The 16,909-nt window shown below is 40.5% G+C and overlaps 1 protein-coding gene across 12 annotated transcripts in view; it reads left to right on the forward strand.

Moving 5' to 3' along the window:
* The window catches only part of svila (supervillin a), a 79,240-nt gene that overhangs the window by 14,210 nt on the left and 48,121 nt on the right, over window positions 1-16,909 (forward strand). For 6 of the 12 annotated variants that reach the window (XM_080866018.1, XM_080866022.1, XM_080866024.1 and 3 more), the window contains exon 1: window positions 14,230-14,684. The exons of 3 other annotated variants lie outside the window; for them this stretch is intronic. In XM_080866018.1, the coding sequence (XP_080722144.1) occupies window positions 14,627-14,684 (58 nt within the window). In that variant the 5' untranslated portion in view covers window positions 14,230-14,626. Of the gene's footprint in view, window positions 1-14,228; window positions 14,685-16,909 lie in introns of those variants that run through there. 3 more of the 12 variants (XM_080866014.1, XM_080866021.1, XM_080866016.1) reach the window with 2 other exon arrangements.

Raw genomic sequence — 16,909 nt, forward strand, 5'->3', positions numbered from 1 at the left:
TCCTTAAAGTCTGAATGATATTCAGTCATGGAAAACAGTTGATTCTTTAGTTACTTTATTTATTTGCAGTTTATTTCTTGTGACTGTTTACATGTTATCTCCATGCAACTCTTCTCCTAAAGATTTAAACGATCATCCAGGTTTATTTAAACACATATTTTTGCATAATGCTTTAGTTTTGTGCATAAAACCTGGTACAGGGATTCTGCAAAATGATCTATGACAAGAAGAAATGCCCTTCATCAATGTTATATAGAAGTAATGAATGCATTAGAGAATTTGTTTTTCAGCATCACATTGAGACAGGATATTTCTTGAGCTTGGCATGGGTCAGAGCTTTGCTCTTAACAACAAAGGTAACAGGAGCAACTGAGAAATTCAACTGGCAACAACACGAAACATCTTATTTCTACAGTTGTAACATGGTAGGACATGCCCACAATACCTCACCTAAAAGGCGTCCAGAAGGCTTGATGCCCAAACCACTTCAACTGGCTCCTTTCGATGTGGAGGAGCTACTGTGCTTAAAGTCCCCCTTGAATGACTGAGCTTCTATCTGTAAGGCAGAGCCCAGCCACTCTTGGAAGGAGACTCCTTTCCGCTGCTTGTGTCCGCAACCTCATTCTTTTGGTCACTATCCATAGCTCGGGACCATAGGTGAGAGTAGGAATGTTAATTTCTTTTATACTCAGCTCTTTTCACCACAACAGATCTGTTCTGCTGCCCCCATCTGTCAGTCTTGCGGACTTGTGGACAAGACCCCAAGACACCTAAAGTCCCTCATGTAGGACAGTAACTTGTCTTTGACCCAGAGTAGACACTCTACCCTCTTCCAGCTGAGAATCATGGTCTTGGATTTGATTGTGCTGATTCCAGAATCTTCCTTTAAAACAGGAGCTGCTGAGTATGCTCAGACTGCCTGCATGGCTGATCCCCATCAAAGGACATCAGCCAATGAAGGGAGCAGGTTTAATAGTACTCATAGTTCCAGTTTTTCTGCATCCTGGGGCATTGTTGTGGTCTGTTTGCAACTGTTTATGGAAAAACAGGAGTGGAGTGCTTTTTGCCCTGATTTTTCTGTTTTGCTGACAGTTCAGTGTGGTCGGGGCATGTTTGCAATCAGCATTCAGTTCTGACTTAACAAGGGGCTAAATTGAAATCACATTTGCTCCCACAGTTCTCTGCTGGCTTTGGAAGAGCTAATGTTTCTCCAACTGCTTTGCTCTGCTAATTAGCTCTGGAGCAGCTGAACCCCATCGCTCTCAAAGCTCAGAGCACAATACTACAGAAGCTCAAAGCTTGGCCCTGTGCCCACAGCTGCTTTTTATACCAGCTGAAAAAACTTTGAATTACTTTTACGGTTTACCTTTTCACACAGCCATAAACAAGCCAGAAATTCTGGAGAATGAGGTGATGTCAGGAATTAGAAAGCTACTGAGGCCTGTATTTATACTGTGGTTATGCTGCATGACCAGCACTAGATGGTGCTGTTTGCTGTAAAGCTTCAAGCCACAGTGGAAGTATTTGTCTCTGATTCTGTACTCCAAAATATGTATAATAATAATTGTTGTTGTTGTTGTTATTATTGTTATTATTATTATTATTATTATTATTTAAAAAAACCCCAAAAGACATGTAACGTTTTCTCTGCCTACCTACTACATGAGGCTGCCTGTCACGTTGTGCGTTGCAGAGCCCCCACCCTTATCTTTGAGTCTTTGAGTTCCTTCCTTCCTCTAAGTCTGTCCAAAGAGTGGACAGACTGAAAGGAAGGTGTAATAGAAAGATGAAGCTTTCTCTGCTTCTTGAACAGACTGTTTACAGACCTAAGCTCATTACTAAGTCCATAGTTTATGTGTTTGGAGACCAGTAAGATGACCTGAGCTTTTTGTGCGAGACAGACAAAATGCAAATGCATTTGTCTGTTTAGTTTGTGTACACTGGAAGGATTACTGGCCTGACAGCTGAAATTGATCCAAGAGACCAGCAGAGGTCTATTTTAGGGAGATTGAGTGCTGTCAGAACCTCAATGTCAAAGTTCTTAAACCAGTTTTGCCAATGAGTTTATTTTTAGACACTTTCCATTAAAAGCAAGTTAATTTTATGTCCAAGGCGCAAGCAAGGAAGAACAACTCACAACTATTCCATACAGTTTTCTTGACCTCTGCAGCACTATACTGTCTGTAAGAGGAGTGGTACTATTAACTATTATTAATAGTACTATTAAGTGGGAATGTTTTGGAATCAGCAAATTCCTGCATAGATAACTGATGTTTATCAAAGTCACAAACTAATTTGGCTAATAACTCCAGATTTTCTGTCAGGTTTTTATTTATTTTTTAAAACAGGTCTTATCTTAGTTACCATAACAAAATATAGTGTGTGTGTGAGCACTTACTGCATTAATCTTTTTTTTTTTTTCTTTACGCTCAAAAGAATACGCGCTTGCAATTTCTCCAAGAACTACTTGGATTTTGATGTTCCAGTTAAAGTGATGAGGGTTGTAAAGATGCCCTTTCTCATAAAGACTCTAAATCTGTTCTTCTGAAGACAGACTGGTTGTTGTGAACCACATTATTCAAAGGGAACAGATTGAATTCAGTTCCTGCAAAGATTGCATCTGACCTTAAAGAAGTTTAATAGAAGCAAAGAAACTGCAAAGCACACTCAGTAACTCTAAAATGGTAAATGGTTTTTTATTTATAAAGTTTATAAAGCAGCTGCTTTGTTTTCACAGTGAGCAATGAATTCAAAATTTTATCAATAAATTTTAGAGGAGTGTCATGACAGCAGTCCATAACCTTTTTGCTTAGGTTTTTTTTAAAAAGAAGGGAATTCAGGTTTGGGATGGTCAAATCAGGCCTTACTACAACTATGAGCTTTTTTAAGTTCCTAAATTCATCCCAAGTTTATAAATGCAAATTTCGATTACAGTTTTTGAGTGCAGCGTTTTCCTTTGATTTGACTTCTCACTGTCCTCGGTTTAATTGGCCTCATGACTAGTACTTGTGATTTTCATCATTTGATTGATCTGGCCTGCCGCTGTTGGACTGGGAAAGCACCGTTCTAAATTTGTCACCCACCTACCCACCTCTCGAGTTCACGCCTGCTGTAGATCTGGCCACCGCACATGCGTCCCTAAAGGAGGCTTGTAGATAGAAGGTGGGTGGGGGGTATCTGGGCCTGTCAGTCTATCTTTATGCCCCAGTAGTCCTATCCCACAAGCCTCCAGAGCGCTGACCTTCCACAAGGCTTAGAACTGTTAGACCCCAATATCCTGGAAAGACTTCTGTATCCACCAGAAACACTTACTAAGGATCATTGGCTCTTTGATTACCTACATTATCAAGGTATGTTCTCTACGGCTAGTGAAATAATGTGCTTAAGTTACTTTTTTTTTTTAAAGAAGATTTTAATAATGCAGCCAAATATTAGATGATTTTGAGATTGTTTCCTATCAACACCATATTTTTTCAGACTTGCTGTTCTAAAATGTCGTTTTTAAGTGGTGTCGTTGAAATACAGTTTAGATTATAATACAGAGGCTTTATTAATAAGCCGGTGTATTTGAGTTTTTATGTGTATTTGAACTTTAACAGCTTTAAATTGCACCAGTCTATACATGCCTTCTTTTAACAGCGACTTGTTGCATATCTTATCTATGATTTTTGTAGAAAATATGTCGGGTGGGAGTTATTCAGTGATTTGTTTTATCTGTGTACGTTTCAAGCAAACTAATGGCCTGAGTGAGATTTTGAATCTGGGGGGCTGGTGAGCTCCTCCATGTGTGATTCATTCAGTGGTGAGTGACTGGTTGGGGAGACTACAGTTGCTCATTGTGCTGCACCTGCTCTAGCTCCGTCAGGACACACAGACAGAAATAGAGCCCTGCCTAACAGGGCAACACACACAAAACATTTTACACAAGCTTTTCCGTTTATACAAACCCCATCTTTAATTATTACTCATGACGAGCTTTAGCAGTGTTCTTGAGCCAGCTACAGTCAAACTGCCTGCAGGTGGTGTGTGAGGAAGTCTTTCTTAAAAATAATTTTCATGGAGGAAAAAAAACAAAATAAAGAAAACACCCAAACTATTTGGAATGAAATATTCAGGCTTCATATACAAACACTCCTGTATACATCATTTAGTCAGAAAACCCAGAGCAAAGGGAGTTATTTTTACCTCTGCTCCAAAAATACACGAGCCCTGGTTCACAGTCACTTAATTGGCTGAGGTCTGATCTGGTTTCCGACTTTGAGGAAGAAGGGAAAGCAGAGCGGTGACGTTGTGACCGTCTTTGGTTACACATTGTCAGTGGTTGACTGTCATTTACTTTTCTCAGCTGTTTGTCGTGATGTCAGACTTTCTATGATTTCACTGGCTGAGATCCAAAGCACCTAATCCAGGAAGCGCGTGTGTGTGTGTGCGTGCGCGCGCGTATGTGTGTGAGAGTATTAATGTATGTGTTCTCTCATCTGGAGAACTTGAGGCAGTGTGATTGTCTATCATTTCCTTCCAGCGACTTGAGTTCAGGATCTGATGGCTGGTTTATCTGTCAGGATGGATAGTGTGGTCCTGTGCTGTTCTATCAGAGGACATAATAAATTTGACTTGGACCTTTATTTAAGGAACAGAACGAGCCTTTATGAAGGGTTAGTGTTGTCCACAGCTTTATTTTAGCCTGGACATCCTCTTGTCATTAGCCGGGGTTCACTAAACCACAGGACTGATGTATTAAATAGTACTTAGAATAGCTTAAGCTTTGTTTTGTTTACTGTTCTGTCATTACAGATCAGCCTTTAACCTTGTAAGGTTCCTTCGTTTGACATACTTTGCCTTTGTCAAATCACTGGATCAGCATGACACTTGGCTTCACAGGTCATAGCTTTACCTTTCCATTGTCTGGTTAGCCATTGAATATTTTTAAGGAAAGTGATGATAAAATTGTGTAAAATGCCACTAGGAGTACACTGGCTTCCTGTGGTTTGTTTATAGCTCCTTCTGATCTTTCTGTGACTTTAAAAACTTTTTAAACACTGAATTAGCACTGTGCTAATGTGTCCATGTAGCAAAGCTGTGTTGGCAAAGCACAAAAAGTATCTCTACCTTTTTAATGTTTTAGTCAAACACTGGATCATCAAAATGCATAGATTGCATCTAAAGGATGGGCTTAGCACCAGTTGGTTAGTGAAGACTTACCAGGCGTTAATCCTCCTGACCAAAATTTACTAACTGACCTTCCTTCAGTATGATTGAGCCCATAAAATCATCAGGGAAGTGTTTGCTGAGCTCACAGAGTGAGGGATCCACAGACTGTACAATTCTTTTTGTAACCAAAGCAGTCGCCCCCTACTGGTCTTTATAAGAATGCTTATTGAAGGCACTTCGGCACTGGCTTCACTTTATGGAACCACGAGCTTAGTCCATGTTTGTATATTGTCTATGGTACAAAGGATTGAAATTTGGTACGGTCATTTGGAGAAAGTCCTCTGGATTTGTGTTTATGCTTGCATTTTTTTTAACCATGTCTCTGTAACATCTCACAAGGTCCTGGACTTTTTGTAAGGAAGTACATAGAAAATTCAACGAGCCACAGATACTTCAGAAAGAGAAAACTTAAAAAAATATATACTAAGGACAATATGCATAATTTGGAGAGATTAGAAAGTTTTGTGGTGCTGAAAGCTTGTTGTTTTTTTTTTTTTGCCGTGAAGCCACTTAGATGCATATACACCATTCTTTACGTAGCAGCCAGAGTCTTGCAGGACGCTTATTAGTCTTTGTGATCCCTTGTGGTGACTCTTGTTCATTTTTACTCCTACATGACAGCTTTTCTTTTATTTTAAAATCACAAGCTCTGGGTCTGATATCTTATGAATGGTGATTTATGGAGCGCAAGTAATAGCATGTAGGAGGTAAAGTATTTGTCCTTGGCACTGACCTCAAATTTTGGTTTTGGATTTGTTCTCCAGCTGAAAGCATAGTCATTTGTGATTTTTGTTACAGTCGTGTGTGGTTCAAATGTTCAAATCAGATTGTGTCATTGAATCCATGTCCCATTTTGGCATGAAGTCTGCCTGGATTATCTTGAAACATTAAGTGTTAGCTGCAGCATTGAGCTGTGGTGTTGGATTTAGTAGATGAGATGTAGCTGATGTAAAGTGAGGGTGAACTAACTCTATGAGAATGTACTGCCAGCACTGTATTGACAGTCTATCCACAAGTCTATATGTTAATGAAGCTCAAGAACTCCTCTTAAACTGATGTGAATGTTGAAAAACTGGAATCATCAGGTTTGACACTAAGAGAAGACATAATTCCCTATGTTCTGTAAACTAGGGACGGATTGATCCGATATCTTTGCGATCCTGGATTGGATCAGTGAGCCCACTGATTGAGCCAGTCAGTGGGGCTTGGACTCTGTTAATTATATTTTCTGTTTACTCCAAAAGTGTGCAGGTTGCTAGCAGGGAAGCTAACACATAATGGAGGAATGCAGGAAGTTTGTAGCAAAGGGCCAGTGGAAATATTTGACATGTGCAATAACTTTTCTTTGAATGTTTGCAATCGTTTTTAACTGGACTGCAAACTGTTGTCAAGCAAGTTGATGAAAACCTTGGACACGTGTTGTTGTTTTTTTTTTTTTTTTTTGTTTTTTTTTTTTTTTTTTTTAAAACGTCTTCATTTAACTTTAACTTAACCCTGTTACTCTCCAACATTTTCTAATAAATTCCAGTAATGGTATATATTTTTTCGATGTATTTATTTTTTACATTCTGTTATAAAAAGTTAGATCAATTCTCTTCCTCAGAGATATAAAAATGAATGTAACCCTACTAATGGATCTGCACTTGGTATTGGCAGATACCTTTATGCTTCATGTATCTGCCAATCTTAATGAATCTGGAAAAAGTTGGGACTTTGCATCCGTGCTTGAAATGCTTTCAAGGTAAAGCGTTGTTCTTTTTTTTAATCACCATGTAGAAGTCAAACACGGGGGCTGACTTGCCACGTCTGCTTTTGCTGGCCAAGACATGACGATCACTGCTAGGAGAGACTATTTAGCAAAATAGTTGAGTTTATTTAGGTATTTCATTGCTCTTAGCTGAGTACCTGTGCCATTGATAATGTTTATTCGGACATAGCAGAGCTGGACTACCAAGCCCATAGTTCACTGAGTTCCCAGCTCTTAACTCTGGAAATAATTGCATCTTGCCAGGCACTGATCATTGTAGCTACATTTGGTTCCCTTTACCAGTGGCAGCCTCCACTCTGCTGGCTCGCCTCACTCTGGGTTGAGACATGAGCTTTCCTCCAGTATCTCTATCCATACCCTTAAGCGTTCCCATCCTCCAGGATGACAGTTCCTGGGAAGGTGTCCATGGCGCTTGAGGGTGGAAACAAATTCTCTGGCAAGCAGAGTTGATAAAGAATCTTGGTTCTGTAGCGCTCTCTCCTCTCACCAGATGTGCAGTGTTTATCACTCTAAAGCACACACGTGTTTATTTAAGCGCTCAAAGCTGTGTGTGCGGACGCGTGTATGTGTGTACGCACGCTGACTTGGGTATAGATGTTTCCCCAGGGCTCAGTTGGAATCGGGTAGTTTAGACTTGTTTCAGCTTTGCAGGTGCATCACATGCCTCGTGGGTCACATAATCATTGAGGAGCAGATGGCTTATATAATTACATATTAATCCTAATTGCAGTTACAGGTATGGAAAGCGTGTTGTCCACTGACTGTTAATATTTTAGGTACTTAATCACGGGAGGAAATAATTCATCAAAATTTGTTGAGGTTCTTTTTTTGAGTTATGTTATTTTCTGGATAATTTATTCAAAGTAGACTTCAGATAAGCTCACATTTATTTGCAGGTATTGGATCTGCGTTTGGTATCGGCAGAAAGAGAGAGCATATTTTCATATTTCTATACTGGCTCCTCTACAGTGGCTCCTTGTTAAAAATCAGAATTAAATCTAAAATCCTTCCCCTCGCATATAAGGTCTTAAATAATCAGGCGTTATCTTATCTTGCTGTATCACCCCAGTAGAGCACTTTGCTCTCAGACTGCTGCCGTACATGTAATTCCTATGGCATGGAAAAGTACAATAGGAGGCAGAGCCTTCAGCTTTCAGGCCCCCTTTGATAAAGCTTATAGTTAGGGCTGGTTCAGGTGACCCCAAAACCTCCCTGAGTTACACTGCAATGGATCAAGGCTCCTGGGGGCTACCCATGATGCACTGAGTATTTCTTTTTCACTCACCTTTTTATTTATTAATTTGTTTGTTTGTTTGTTTAAACAAAGATAATTAAAAACCAAAATGCAGAGGAAAAAACAAACAAGATTAACAAAAATAAGGGATGACATTTTTCTAATGGCTTTATGGGAAATTAAGGTAATTAAATTATTTTCCACCTCCGTCCCTCTTAAAAAGTAATACAATATTAGAACATTAGTTAGCTCATGTTTTAACTCTGTGTTGGGCCTAGAGTTGAGTTGCTGGAGCACTTCAGAGACAATGAAGTCTGCTTAAGACCTCTTATCTGTGTTATTCTGGGAAAGCTATGCTGAGGTGTTTGTGGGGGGTTTTCTGGGGGTTAATAGAGCACTATTGCCAGAGAAGGTCAGCGTTGCAGGATCTATTTTCAGTATAACTGTAAAGTTTCAAAGTCCGTTCAGAAAGCAAGTTGATAACGAAGTTTTAAGATCTTGTCCAGGAACGTCTTTTGAAGTTTGAGGTCTGATATATCTGACCTGAACGGCTTTTCAGAGCTCAGGTATCCCATAAAGTTTCATATTTGAGTCAGCTAGCCAACTTATGTTAACACTAGCCCTTTTAATAGGAATACATATGTTGGGCTTTTTTATTGGGTGAAAAATGTTTAGAAACGGTTCTTCAGTTCAGTCCTTTTATTTCACACAACCCACCCACCTTTAGGGAGCAGTTGTCACTTCTATACAATTTATGAATGTAACTTGCTAAGCGTGCTAGCATTGGATGATAAATTGGTACACCACCATCTGGTCTAACTATTTTCACTTCTGGATGGGGTAGACAGCCTAGCTTCAAAGTTGCATCACAATTATTATTTTTTTAAATATCTGCATATGTTGAAAATACTATACCTTGTTGAAGGTTGTTCAAGTACCTCCCTTTTTAGGAAGTAAATCATAAACAGAGGGGGCATGGAGCTCTCACACTCATTGCTCATACTATGGAACTTGGATGCAAGACATTGCAATGACCTAACAATGTGACATTTTCATATTGCATAGAAATGTGTGCAGATGCTATGAAATGGCACAGCCCTACTTCTCCATAAAACTGACGTGAGGCTAATGTTAATGATGCAAAATGAGTCCAGAAACCATGATGGGACAGCAGTTGTGGCTTTCATATATATTATAAAATATAACATTTCTAGGCACTCCTGTGTTTTAGTTGAAGAGAAGACTTTAAACCTTGTTTTATCATATTTGGGTGGTTTTGGCATTTTATTTTAGATACAGAGCTGTTCTAAGAAGGGTCAGCAGACCCAGAATCACTGTGGGGTTACATTTATAAGAACAAAAAATTAGTGATCATGGAGATGGGGATATTGGCATCAGTTCATGAGTGTGAAGTTCGTCTGATGATTTAAAATGGTCCAAATTAAAGTAGTCATAAGTTCAAAAACCTCCAATAAATTCAGCATCCAGACTGGGAGAGGAACCAAACTTCTTTTAAAGTAATCGCTCTATATTGAGATCAAGTTGTCAGTGACATGTTGCAAAAACCTTCTGTCTTAACACACTATTTGAAGGTCAAAGGGCACCTAGAAGAATCTGTTTGCATCATACTGAAAACCCATCATGCCCAGTAAAAGACATTTAACAACATGGCAAATGGAGTTTTATCCTCAGCCTCCCCTCCTCTAACTCCCTTCACGTGTGCATATGAATATCTTTACCTTTCATTCGGCAGCCCCCCTATATGGAATTTATGACTGTGATGCCGGGGTTTGAGCTCTGTTATGTATTTGCAGAGACAGCATGGCCACATGCACTGGAACCGTGCACTGCTCTCTGGCCAGACAAAACGGATATCTTTCCTCGGGGATGCTATAAATCTGGACTTTATTTCTAGGAGCACTGCAAAAGAGCCCAGAGAAAGAGAGTACCTTGGAAAAGCTCGCTCTTTTCCCTCTTTCTCCACATTCTCTGTCTTTAGAGAGGTTTTCCAACCGGGAATGTGATGCAGCCATTAGGCACTTCTCTCCTCGCAGACACGTTGTGATGCCTCTCCACACAGGGGGTCATTCTAAGTGCAAACATGTCCTATCTGGAAGTGTTTATCTAATAATGACCCCATGACTGGCTGCACATGTGAGCTTGTCCAGACTGAAACAACGTCCACCTTGAATGTGAACATCTGGGGAATGATGAGTGGTGAGGTGTGTCTCTGCTATTATGATATTAAGCACAAACTTCTTCACTCTCAGTCATGCTAAACTTCAAAAACGTAAAGTGTCTTTCTCACAGTGTTTAACGCCTTAACCTACCCATACATCCTCGCATTTTAACAACCGACTGCTTACGTACCAAATGACACTGTTTGTAGTACATATTTAAAGTATCTTGGGTAACGCAGCTTCATCTGAAATATTACTTTCATAACTTTAACAGTTAAGCTACTTTTCTTTTCATGCTAGTTACATTTCATTTGTTTTCATGGCTTAAGCTATGAATTGATTAGCTGACAATTTAGTTGTTTTCAGTTTTTATTGCTTAGGCTTTACTTAGGCAAACTAGCAGAATGACTGCATGTGACAATTCAACTTATTTTAATACTTGCCCTTAAAGAAAAAAATACTGTGAATTATTTACTATCATTCCAAGCGTCAGTATTGAGCTGTCACAATCTCTGACCATACCAAAAGCTTTGCACTCACACTGAATGCATGCTTATTTTGGCATAAACCCATCATCCCTAAGCTTTGACCATCAGAACAAATTCTCACTTCTCTCATATAATAGATGAGTTTTGATACTTTAGTGGTTTCCTCAAAAAGCTCTCGTTCAATAGAAACACAGTTGTAGTCAGACATTTACATACCCTCATCATGGGCGTCAGTGTTTTTCTGTGTGACAGCAAAGATGTCTTAAATTTCTATGTTCGCTGCCATTTGTTCCAGTTTATGGTCTCCATTCAACCATTCGTTTACGTGTTGTAGGCTGGTTTATAGTCTGCATGTGAGCATTTACAGGAGCAAACGCAAGCTCCCACAGAGTTTCTAAGGAGAGTAAATGGGAATTGTTTTCTGTGTTTCATTATAACATGGATTTAAAAAGAGTTTAAAAGAAGTAAACACAGTGAAATTAAGCTTAAACACTGATTTTTAAATTAGGTAATCAGTAGCAGGCTTAGGTCATCTGATTTGTTTGAAGTATTAAACAATACTCTGTTCACATTCCCCATATTTGATGAAACAGCTTTTAAAAATCTTTTTCTTTTAAAATTATTTTGTGTGCGCTTGTTTATACAGTACTGCGTCATCCTGTAATCCTGCCAAGTAAAATCTGATTATCCACCACAAAGACGAAGAAAACAAGAACAGTGCATCATTGCAGCAACCTGTAAAGTCTTGCCCACCCTTGGCACTGAAGACTCATGATTGATAATAACAGGGCAGAAGCAGTCTAGTGGTTTTGTTGAACTGATGTCACCCCTAAAGCCGATGAGTCAAAATCAAACATTACATACAAGGCAGACATCCAGATGGGAGGTAAAAGTTTTTCTTCGTCATTAGTACAGTTGCCACACACATTTAGAAATATGTGTGGGTGGTGTGTATGTGGTTTTGTTTTTTTTTTTCTTTTTTTCTTTTTTGGGGGGTGGGGTGGGGGGGGTTAATATGTTGGCATTAACGGCAAGACAAATGGCTAAATGCACATAATTAAAGTGGCTGGTTGACTTAAATTAAAAGTGCAAATTAAATAAATTTCTGCATGTTTTCAACAATTTATTGAGAAGTTGCTTAAAGAGGATTTTGGTTAATTATTCAAACCCTCTGACCTTAACTTCTGTAAACAGGTATGAACATACAGAGACTGTAGGCAAGGACAATATTGAGTGATATTGGTGATTATTCAGATTTAAGCAGGCTTTGGTTGCACGCATTTGTAAACGCTGAATGGTGGATGGAAACGGATAACTGCCTGATGCTGTAAGCGGACCCACGGTGAGTGGATGAGACTAAAAGACGATGCTTCTGTTAACATATTCTTCTGATAACCTTTTCAAAAGGGGAAAAAAAACATCCTCAGACCATTGATGGTTAAATAATTTGTTTTTCAGCACGAATCATTGCATAGTTTATCTAAAGTATATCTCCAGCCTTCATACCCTGTTACTGAAAGTACTGTAGGTATTTTTGGTCATGCCATGTCGAAGCTTTGAGAGTGCATGAAAGGCCCACTGATATGTAAAAGGCAGAAAGCTGAGGGTTAATTAAAACTTAGGACCTGAAATCTCACTTGAACAGGGAAGTTGCAGAGTGGCCTCTAGTTAAACAGCAACACTCATAATATTGTCAATGGGTGTTTCTTGCGTTTTGAAATCCCCATTTATCAGCAGTTGTGATTATCAGTAGCTAAAGGTCAGCGGCCAGCTTTGGCTGATAGTATCGGTGTCCTCTAGCTCCTTTATCTCCTTAGGTAAAATTCACTTGTATGCAAACTCATTCATTTTATGAATACACTGCATCAGTTGTCAGGTGTCTGTCAGTCTGCGAAACTACTGACATTGAAAGTAACACTTTGAGCGTTGCGTGCAGGTAGCGCTTTCTCCACCCACTCAGCCACGGTGTGAACTGGCAGCTCTGTGATGGATGTGTGCTTGTGCGCCACTCACACGCTGAGCCAGATGAGCTCATCCTGGAGAGGGATCCAGACATGCCACCTCTACAGTTTACACACCATCGTCAGACAGTCCTGTTACATCTTAGCACACCTTTATAGTCCAAGGTGGTGGGAAAAGGCTGATTTATGTTCTTCGTCAAATGTTATGATGGATGCATGTTTGTGCTTTCGGTACAGTCCAATAACCTAGTTTAGATTTGCAGGAAGTTTTAAAAGAGCTCCATTGAGATGAATATATTTTAAAGAAGGTGGTTTTTATTCCCCCCCCCCCCCCTTGACACCTTTCAGCCACTGAATTGAGAAACTGACATTTGTGGCTGGTTCCATCCAAAAGATCTGCTTTATGTTGACTGCTGTGTGTTTGGCGCTGACAGCTTTCTCTCTGTGTGCTGCAGAAAGATAAGATGCATCACTCCCCCCCCCCCCCCCCCCCCCCCCCCCCCCACAGTATCTTGTTAAAGGCACCATCAGGCACTGTGCCAGCCTCCCTGTAGTGCCCTCTCACTACAGTGATAAGCATGTCGTTGTCACATTGACGTATAGGTGAGGTGTGTGAGTGCAAGCACATTTGTCTTGTTCTTGGCAATCACGTAAAGCATATTCATACAATAGAATAGAATGGGTTTCTACATGCCATGACTCACTGTGTAACATTGGTGTATGTGGGCTTGAATCACACAAACACGTTTGATTAGTGTGTTAAAAGGAGAATTGTGGGGATATCAATAAATCAACCTAGTTCTCTTCCCTTTGCACCTCTTATTAGTTGTTCTAGGAAGAAGCAAACTGTTGGTGTAATGGTAACATTAGTCACGAGCAGACACATTTCTGTTTCCCCCATTACAGCTCGCACGCTCCTTCGTTCTTTTCCTGACTTTGTTTCGCTCTTTCTTTCGTACCTTCTCTTTGCCCTTCCCAGCTTTTTTTTTTTTCTGCCTAGCTCCATGCTGTTCCTTTTATTTTGTCCCTGCTGAGAGATGACTGGAATTTCTCATCAGACTGAGAGGGTCATTTGAACTTTCTCGTCTTCTCTTCCTGCCCTCATTATTTCCACTCTCGTTCTCCAGACTCCGCACTATTTCTCTTCCCTCCCTTTTCTGACGCTCTGCACCGGTTTCTTTGGCATCCCACTCGAGTGTGTGAGCCAAGGGAAGGCAGTGCTCTCGTGGGACTCGCATAACTATCTCTCTCTCTCGTGCATGCACAGTTTTGCTTTGTTTTTTTCTCTCTCTCTCTCTTTCTCTTCTCTGAGGCTCACTCTGAAGCATGCAGGACACTTTGCTCCAGTCTGCAGTAGAGAAGGGGCCTAATTTTGCTCCCTTGGCTAATGAGCTTAGCCCATGCTGAGCAGCTTTTAGACCTGCAGGTTGTTGTTATTGCGGGCACCGGTTAGTCCACATTGGTTGGTGAGAGGAGCCAGAGCAGAGGAGTGAATCTGAGAAGAGGTGTAGTGCAGCAAAAGCTTGAGCACTCCTCTGTTTGCCTGTCAGGACCACCACTGCTTATGCTGGTACTGCGGCTGGGACATCTTTCTCTCTCCCCCTCCCTCCCTCTATCCTGCTTCTCTCTAATACTACCTGACTCGCCTCTCCCTCCCTCTCTGCCTGTCCCGGAGCACTGACGGAGTACTTTTGTAGTTGCATCACTTCTCGGTCAGCTGTTCTGTCTTCCCGTGTCTTTCACTTCTTTTCTGTCTTAAACTCTCACCTGACTCTGTTGCCAAAATGTACCGGAATCCATGGATCTCGAATTACCTGAGTCACGTCAAGTTCTGCAGCCAAGGTAAGTGCAGTGACTTAGGGCTCTGCAGCTCAGATTTTGTAGCTCAGGCAGTGAGCTTGGGGACAGGTTACTCTGGTTTGGGCTGTTGGGACTCTAAGCTCGTAGAAGTTGGCAGGCAACAAACCGCAGACTCCCTTCCTCTCTGCTCACTGTCCTGCTTTCCAGCCAGCTGTCCTTGCACTGCAGCTGTAGCCTCCAAGGACACTATGTAAAGATGAGGGATTCTTAATACTGCAGGGGGCTGTTTTATGTAGGAAGCTATTTCAAGGCTCCATACCTACTTGGACGTTTGAAAAAGTAGTTTTATGGATGTGTTGTGAAGGCGTATATGGTTTTGCACTGAATTAAACAAAATTTACTGACTTTGGATTTGGGTCATTAGGAGTATTCAGTAGGTTTTTTTTTCTTTTTTTCAGTCTAGATACAGAGATAGATATGGAGAAATAGAGATAGAGATGGACACAGAGATGCTGTATGGATATGATCTGTTGCATAGCACTTAAGCACTGTGTCATAAGAGAGCAGTGAATAGCTGAGCTCAGTAAGCTGTTAAAGACGGTCTCCATGTGCAGGGAAAAGGAGAACCTGGTAATCAGGACAAAGTAACTATTTTTAAGCAAGACATGGGGTGTTGCAGAAATATCTACTTTCAACATATTTTTGTACTTGACACAATTTATTTGACTAAATGTTTTCACTACACATGTCCTTCATTTATAACAGCGAATTGTCAGAGAAGCTAGTAGTGTCTGATCTGTCAGTATTGTCATTTATAAAAGTTGAAAAATGAAAGGGTCATTGCATAGGTTGACCAACAGAGGGCACACTGCAACTTCACTGCTGGCAAAAACTTTGTTAAAATTTTTGCTTCAGAACTTGAGTTTCTTGTTTAAGGTCAGCTCTTTCAGACGAAATTTGTGAACTGGACAAGAACAGCATTCAGTGAAAAGCCAGCAAATACATCGCAAAACGCCATTTCAAAACGACAACCTCCTTAAAACAGGACCTTCTTGCTGTGCGGCAACAGTGCTAACCACCGTGCTGTCAATCATTAATCAACAATTTTGAATTCGAAAGGTTTGAATAGAACGCAAAGCTTGGTCTAGTGCTCTAAATGACCCAATTATTCATGGCTTTGTAATATATAAATGTCATATTGTGTATATCAGAAGCACTGGCTGACGTCCTGACAGGTACAAACATGTGAGAAGTACTGACATGTTTGTACCTGTCAGTACTCGGCATTAGAGACAATGTGGCATCACAGATTAATATTATCAGTGTTGAGGTCTACGTTACAGTTTTTGCATTATTTCCTTCACCCCTGTTTATACACCCACTGATTGGCCACTAGTTGATACCTGTGTTTGTCTGAATGCATCTCATTATATTTTCTAACTGACACCTGAGTGTTTAGATCTGCTTGTCTGTGTTAAGATGGATGTGAATCTGCAGCAGGTGGCCCTCAGTGTCAGGCTTTTATGTGAGCATACAGAATAGTCTTGTGTTGTTCGGAGGAGGATGTGCTTTGAAGCTTGTTTGAGGAGTTTAGGTTGTAGAAGTACGCTTTCATTCAGACTTTGCAGCTGAACTGCTTTTATAACCATTAATACTAGTGTTTAAGACCTAATTGGCTTATTGTGGCATCCCTGTGCTTAGAACACTGTTTGGTAGCAGTGGCCTCACCTAATTTCTGTCTCTCCATCTGTTTTTTCCCCCCCCCCCCCCCCCCTCAATGCCTTAATTCTTAAGCTCCTGTTAGTGTGGAGGCTTTAGTTGCAGCTTGAGCCTCCCAGCACACAGAATCGGTGGGCAACTGGAAAATTGGTGGGGGGTGCTGAGACTTAAATGTCAGGCACTTCAGGTGTGATGTAATTCATACAGATAAAGGGTGGTTACTTTTGGGCCTGCTGTAATCCCAGGAATCAAAGTTAATCCTGGATCGTAAATTAGACATATGGTCAGCCACTGATGCCTCTTTGGCTGCCACACTGGGTGTATTGTGGGTTAAGACATGGAGCTTTAGCCTCATGTTACTGTCAAGTTTATCAGAGCCTTTCCAAAGTTAACTTAGCTTCTTTGTTAACAGACAGTGTTATACAACAACCTTTGATACCATCACATAAAAGGCTTGTACACTTCAGAACCTCAATGACACTCCACTGAATCGTGAAATGATTTTATCCTCATGTTTTATCTGCATCAAGCTGCCTTTACAGCGTCGT

This window comes from Rhamphochromis sp. 'chilingali' (genome assembly GCF_963969265.1).
Source record: "Rhamphochromis sp. 'chilingali' genome assembly, chromosome: 18".
Classification (NCBI taxonomy): domain Eukaryota; kingdom Metazoa; phylum Chordata; class Actinopteri; order Cichliformes; family Cichlidae; genus Rhamphochromis; species Rhamphochromis sp. 'chilingali'.